Raw genomic sequence first — 6,883 nt, forward strand, 5'->3', positions numbered from 1 at the left:
CTATATAATAATAAAATAAACAATAAAAAATAAAAATTAAATGTTTTTAGTCAAAATTTATGTTTATTTAACTTTTAAGGATTAAGAATCCAAATTTCCTTGAGACATTTTAATGCAACATGAAAAAGCAGTCATGAAAATAAATATTTCCTGTAAATGATGGTTGAGTATGTGTGTTGCACACTGTGAGTCACAAACTAGAAAAACCGGTTTGTGTTCAGTGTGGAAATAAATCATGTAAGACATCCAGGAGAACCAGACACTCTTGGAGTGAATATTTTGACTTTATGTACAGTTGCCACCATTGTGGAAAGGAGATGGAGCCAATGTGAGTTACAGGCCACAACTCACTACTTAGTATTAACTCAGTGATTATGCAGATGTTTAAACTTGTTATACTTTCGAATATCAACATAATTCTGTAGAGTAAATGTTAACTTGAAATTAACTGAAAATCTTGTTTGAATTACTGTTCATGGAGCATGTGGATCTTTCAAGCAATAGAAAGAAGCAATATGATATGAGGTTTGCTGTTTGTTTGGCTGTAAGGCTAAAGTTTGTAAATGTAGCAATCAGCTTTAAGCTTTTATCACATAACCTGAACATTTTAATTATGCAACACAACTGGTCAAATTCTATTTTTGGCGTTTGGTGACAGAGGTTGGCTAAGTGAAGCGGGAGCTCTTTAGATATAAGGTATCGACCATAAAGAGAGGCCAGTTACTAAGGGGAAACAAATGTTAATGAGGCACTTGACATTTAACTCCACAGCACAGCCACTTTGCCCCCTGCTGCTTTGTGGAATAACAGCCATCTCTACAGGAAAGATCGTCAGCTTTGTAGTGGATACCTATGGCATGAGAAAAATACTTCTGTTGTCTAAGAAAACTCACACCTTTAGTCACCTTCAATACACTGCTGTCAGTATCTTTGTTGATTTTTTGTAGGCTACACAGTAAGAAGGTTCTTAAAGTATTTGTTTGGAACCTAATAAGGGATTTTCTTCTTGAAACACACCAACATACTTACTTCTTACTCCTGTTTCACTGTAGATTTGCACCATGTAACTGCAGAAAACCCCAACAGGTTAAATCAAGCACATTGAACAGAAAATTCTCTTGATGTCATTTCTAGAACTTTTAATTTGAATGATAACACTCATTTGTTCCACATAGTAAATTTCTTTTAAACTGATTATTCCTGATTGCTCCTACCACGTTGCAAGTCCAAAGCACTTGATGTACTTGGTAAATCTATTTAAACATAATTGCTGCTCTGAGTGAATTACTAAGAGGAAAATTAATTAAAGTCATTGGAAAACAACAGTGCTTATTCTCTCGAGACTTTCTTCATTACAGTGTCTTTCAGTGTTCACATCTTTATTCTAAATGTACTATTAATTATTTCAATCACAAAATTCTGCTTAGCATTTTGAAAATGCTGCGTTTAATGTGCTGTCTCAGAGCGTGAGTTTTTGTTATTATGTCAGGTGAGCGAGTGATAGAGACCCAGGAGATGAAGGTCACACCACATGTTGCCTTTAACTGCTGCACTGCTGCTCCGAGCCCATTCTTGAGGCAGAGTCGCTGCTAATTATTTGAAGGAGGGAGCCTATTGAAGCCTTCCTCCTCATCTTTTCCATTAATCTCCCTTCATTTGCTACTGTAAGTTGGTGTGGCGATAGCTGCTGAAGACTGGTGTGCTTTTATTGCAGGAGCCCATCAGTTGCTGTCGGTCTTGGTGGTGAGTTTATTGAGAATTTTTATGAGTTATTATATACCTGCTTCCGCACAGATTAAATTAAACTGTATATCGCTACATAGCTCTATGTGTGTAATGATATTAGGAGTATATTTTACATTGTGACTTATATTAGAATGAAAAATGAATTGAGATTTATATCAAAATGTCATAGACCTAGAAAAAATAAATAGTTTGTCGTTGATAAATTGTGTTGTCATTTACTTTTAATTTACTTTCCTGTAAAATGTCCATCAAAATAAATTGTGCAATTGATTACAGAAGCGTTTATTAAAGAAAAGTGGAAAGAAAGCACCAATATCAACTTTAAATCTGTAGTTTGTGACAAACATATTCTGCAAAAGCAACATGTTAATGTTAGGTGTATTCACTGTCAGCTAGCGGATGCCTCCCCCAGGGGAGGGCTGCTCTGCCTCCGCTCCCCTGCCCTCCTCCTTTGAGACCCTCCCTGCACCACTTGCAGCTGAGACCCAGGGAGCAGAATTAACAAAGCAATTTGAAACAGACTCTAACGACTGGCGCAGATGCCCTCAATAATGCCACTTACTAAGATTGCTGTACATGTAATTGATTTCTTTAGTAGGGATTTATACTGTTATGTGTTGTTTTATAGATTGCTGCATGCAGGCTGACTATAGTGGACAGGATGTCAAACAACATGGCCAAGATTGCAGATGCTCGAAAGACAGTGGAACAGTTGAAATTGGAGGTCAACATAGAGAGGATGATGGTGAGTGAGCACATAATGGGAGCACAAAAGACTATGGGAAAGTTTAGTGTTCACGTTAAATGTGGCGACACGTTTGAGAAATGCTCTTCTCACATTTGTATGACGTGCAGTTTGGTTTCTTGAATCAATGTTAAAAGATAAGCTCAAATTTAACTTTAACGCATCCCTTTTGCGCAGGTATCTAAAGCAGCAGCTGAACTGATGGCCTACTGTGAAGCTCATGCCAAAGAGGACCCCCTGGTGACACCAGTGCCCTCGTCTGAGAATCCGTTCCGGGAGAAGAAATTATTCTGTGTAATTCTATAACTGTGTAACAGCTACACACTGTTGTTTTGATGTGGAATTCAGGGTCAGCTTTGGTGACTTTTTTTTTACATTAACATTTTAATTTAAATAGCTTTTTGACATGGCAATAAAGATTTATTGTAAGTGGGTGCAAAGTTCACTGGAACAGGACAGCAGTGCTGTCTTTCCTTGTGCACACAGCTTATATATTAACCAAAGAGCATATCTAAGTTCTACTGTATGTCTTTTGAGGTCCAAAGTTTCCAAACACATTGAAAATCATTACATGATTAAATCTTGTTTCAGAATCATTTCAGAATATTAAATTAACAGGAAAATTGCAGTAATTACAGAAAAGCAGCTATGGATGTGTGTTGTTGAATTCTCCAGAGCAAGCGTGCGATTCCAACACTACTACACAACAACAGCTTACAGCAGCCAAACCCTCAAACACTTAAAGGGACAGTGTCCAAAAAGTGTATTTTAAATTTGTTGTTCACACAGTTTCCCTCATATTTTCAAAGAATAACAAAATACATTGCTGTGACACATGTTGAAATACATGTTTTTCGTTCTGTAATAGAAACCTGAATAAAAATCTTGGTTATCAATCATATATTGTTGTTCTGCCCGTCTCCAAGGAGGATGTGCCTGAAACCAATGCAAATAATGGGTGGGGCTATGTGATCGTCAGTGGTTAGAGGTGCAGGCAACAGGTGTGCACAGTTTACAGCAACAAGAGAGAGCTCTCTCTGACAGCTCCCAAGATTATTCGATTTCCACTGGAATTTTCAATAGAAAATAAGGTATGTACTTTTTTTCACCAATGTGTTTTTTTTTTTTTTTACATTAAGGATCTCCTGAGGGATTTGTATGCAACAGCTTATTGATTATTTGGATGAATGAGCATTAACAGTCTAGAAATGGAATTTGTATTCACTCATTGTGAAAAATTGAAACATCAAAAAGTATGTGTAAATGTGTGAGAACATATGAAATGTAAAAGGAAAAAATGAATGTTTGGCTGCATCAAGTAAAACAAGACAGGTCAAGAAAAACTTGCCTGACTGAAAGTGTAGATCAGAAACACACCCGTGCCTCATGGTGGCCAACCTCGTCAGTCAGGCTGAGGGCAGCAACACGAAGGTATAGTATTTACCCAATTGGTCTCAATAACAAAAATATGTGTATCAAATGTATTAATCTAATTATACATTTCACATAAATAGGTCAGTACATTTTACCTGAAGCCTGCAGAAACCAGTATTGTTAAAATTAATTGACATGGCTTTGCCGTTTTGCTTTGTTTTTCACATACCAGTAGTACGTGACACCTTTCACAGACCAGTAGTATATTCATTATGACAAATAGCCAGGATAATTTGAATTTCAATTTTGCAAGACAAATGAGTGACTGAATCATCAGTGTTGAAGAAGATACGCTTCAGTGTTTTCCTTTCCACTGTGTATGAATTGGTTATGTTGCTGTATTGTGATATTCCATTTAAAAATAGCCTTTTTTATGCAGACATCTGACATCTTTATCTCATTGTCAGTTCCTCTATTTTAGTCCTTTGACTCTTGACTGCTTGTTATCAATTACAAGGCTCAAAAGACCATAAAATAATGCTAAGAGCCTGCACTTTAACCTCAACGTTCAGTCCTTTCACAAGGAAATAAACAAGGCAGCAGAGTTAAAATACTTAACAATGTGTGTGTAAAAGATTTCAAACAGATATTTCTTGTGTTTTCAGACCCAAAGATGGCTAATTTTGGAGGACATGCCATTCCTGGCACTTTCTTCTTTATCTATGGCTTTTGGCTAACAGTGAAATATGTTCTCAAACACTACTGGAGGACTAGTCAACCCAAAGGACGAAAGATGATGCCGCCTTTCTTTAATAAGATGAACTACTTTGAAGGGGGGCTGAAAATATTTGCTTCGTTTGTTGGTGAGTTGTCCTTTAGATCCATCTTCATCACATAAAAATGTTTTCATCTCATCTCATCTGTTTGACGTTGTCCTGTCAAAGGTATTATGGTTGAGCAGTTTGTGGTGGACGGGCCGCACGCCCACCTCTACAACAGTGATTCATGGGTCAAGCTAATGAACTGGCAGCACAGCACCATGTACCTGTTCTTTGGGATTTCTGGAATAGCACTGGTCACCAGTACAAAACTAAAACTGTTGCCAGCACGAGCTGACCGCCTCGCGCTCTCCATTGCTCTCTTTGTTGAAGGTAAGCGCTAAGGAAGGTGGATTTTAATATTTCTCCCTTGTAGATGATGCTTTGACCTCTAATTTGTATAAAAGCTGATCTTTTGTGTTCTCCCATTATCCTCCAGGGTTTTTGTTCTATTACCATGTACACAATCGGCTCCCGCTGGATGCTCACATCCACTCCCTTCTGCTAGTGGCCGTGTTCTGTGGCTCAGCCAGCATCATGTTGGAGATGTTTATAAAAGACAACATTGTTTTGGAGCTGCTCGGGGCATGCATGTTCATCCTACAGGGCACGTGGTTTTACCAGGTGACCAACAAAATACAATGCCGAAAATGTAATGTGATAGATGGGATGTCCACCTATGTAGCCATCTGTAAAACTGGAAAACCCCTCTCTAAACAGGAGAGATGGACCTATTAGCCACTTAAAATTTAGTCTTAACATCTCTCCCAAAGAATTTTGACACCTTAAGAGTTTCTGGTTGTTAGAGAACTATTAATCCTGCAAAGAAGAAACTACCCATGTTAATCTGAATACAATCCTGTCGCTCGGGTTGAGTGCTGGCTGAATAACAGGCTGTGCAAGTTTCAAGTGGGCACCACCTACAGATGTTGTAAAATAAAAACCTAAACTCATCAGGACACCACTTGAATGGGTGGTTAAACATCTTAAGATCTGTAACAGAATATATTACTTAACATCTTGTTTCTTCATCACTCTGTGCTGTTTCAGATTGGATTTGTACTTTACCCCTTAAGTGGACCAGAGTGGGACCTGAAACAGCACAACAACATCATGTTCATCACCATGTGCTTCTGCTGGCATTTAGCTGTGGCCATACTCTTAGTCACTTGCATGTCTTCTCTGGTTTGGATGTAAGTATCCCATATTTTACTCATACAAGTTTTCGAACTAAAATCAGTGATTAAATAACTTCCTTTATTATATACCCAAATGAACTTAAAGACAATACATATACTCAGGTTATCATTCCCTTTCCATTTTAACCTGTATATGCTCTATCATTATGATTCTTGTGCTGAACAAATGTGTGGATCATCAGACGTTTACATCAGATCATCAGACACACAAAATTTTTAGGACAGCAACTTGCTAAGAGAAGGCTTCAAGGGAAAGCAAACAATAGCATGTTTAACCACTACTGGAATGCTGCAGTAACATGAGCATGCCAGTGTCGATATAAATAAAGACACCTTGCTATGAACTGAACATACCAGTCCTTTTTTGTTTCATTTTGAAATGGTTGAGTAGATTTTTGCAGTGAACATGGTTTTGTTTACACTCAGCAATTCTTGGCAAAATACACAGTCTACTTGTGAGCACATGCTTACTTTTTAATATTTCGAATGAGCCTAAAATATTTTAGGGCTTTAAGGATATCTGTTTAGCTTTCATCGTTCTTCCTCTTTTATATTTTCTGGTCCACTCACCAGAAATATTTATGCCATCACACATTTTTGCATTCTTGTGTACAAGATGTGAAAAAATGAGATGCAACAGTATGACACAATTCAAAACTTTTGTTACTCATAAAGAATGACTACATTTGCCTTTCCGTGCTTGAGCAAGTGGGAGCAAATACTCAAAAAGTCGTGTGATCTTTATGTACATCCTCTTTTTTTACCATAAGCATTTCTGTCTCACTCATAGGATCGTGGCGCGATACCCAGGAAGGGTACGGGACGTTGAGATTGGAATGCGAATTACATCCCCTGACGCAAGCTCTCAGAAAGGTTTGCTTGAAGAGTCAGATGAAGAGTGATGGCATGTTGATGATGATTTGAAATCTCACAGGAATTTGATTTCATTTTCTATGTTAATAAAGAAACTATAGTCAGTGTGTGAGACCAAAACCAGTTTT

At 37.7% G+C, this 6,883-nt stretch overlaps 2 protein-coding genes across 2 annotated transcripts; both read left to right on the forward strand.

Annotated features, from left to right (window-relative positions):
- The first annotated feature begins 61 nt into the window (after positions 1-61).
- On the forward strand, positions 62-3,097 carry gng8 (guanine nucleotide binding protein (G protein), gamma 8). Its single transcript, XM_084564384.1, has 2 exons — positions 62-2,491; positions 2,669-3,097. The coding sequence occupies exons 1-2, from the start codon at positions 2,408-2,410 to the stop codon at positions 2,795-2,797; spliced, it is 213 nt and encodes a 70-aa protein (XP_084420510.1). The 5' UTR covers positions 62-2,407; the 3' UTR covers positions 2,798-3,097.
- A 303-nt stretch (positions 3,098-3,400) lies between these two features.
- On the forward strand, positions 3,401-6,814 carry tmem45b (transmembrane protein 45B). Its single transcript, XM_084564370.1, has 6 exons — positions 3,401-3,582; positions 4,531-4,728; positions 4,810-5,016; positions 5,123-5,307; positions 5,734-5,876; positions 6,673-6,814. Exons 2-6 carry the CDS (start codon positions 4,539-4,541, stop codon positions 6,782-6,784), a joined length of 837 nt encoding a protein of 278 aa, XP_084420496.1. The 5' UTR covers positions 3,401-3,582; positions 4,531-4,538; the 3' UTR covers positions 6,785-6,814.
- The last annotated feature ends 69 nt before the right edge of the window (positions 6,815-6,883 follow it).

This window comes from Chelon labrosus (genome assembly GCF_963514085.1).
Source record: "Chelon labrosus genome assembly, chromosome: 17".
Classification (NCBI taxonomy): domain Eukaryota; kingdom Metazoa; phylum Chordata; class Actinopteri; order Mugiliformes; family Mugilidae; genus Chelon; species Chelon labrosus.

Bases quoted from the DNA above. Each gene is read 5' to 3' on its own strand.
- gng8 (XM_084564384.1), top strand. From the start codon at position 2,408: ATGTCAAACAACATGGCCAAGATTGCAGATGCTCGAAAGACAGTGGAA. The intron at 2,492-2,668 runs GTGAGTGAGCAC...CCTTTTGCGCAG, and splicing joins TCAACATAGAGAGGATGATG to GTATCTAAAGCAGCAGCTGA.
- tmem45b (XM_084564370.1), top strand. From the start codon at position 4,539: ATGGCTAATTTTGGAGGACATGCCATTCCTGGCACTTTCTTCTTTATC. The intron at 4,729-4,809 runs GTGAGTTGTCCT...GTCCTGTCAAAG, and splicing joins AATATTTGCTTCGTTTGTTG to GTATTATGGTTGAGCAGTTT. The intron at 5,308-5,733 runs GTGACCAACAAA...GTGCTGTTTCAG, and splicing joins AGGGCACGTGGTTTTACCAG to ATTGGATTTGTACTTTACCC.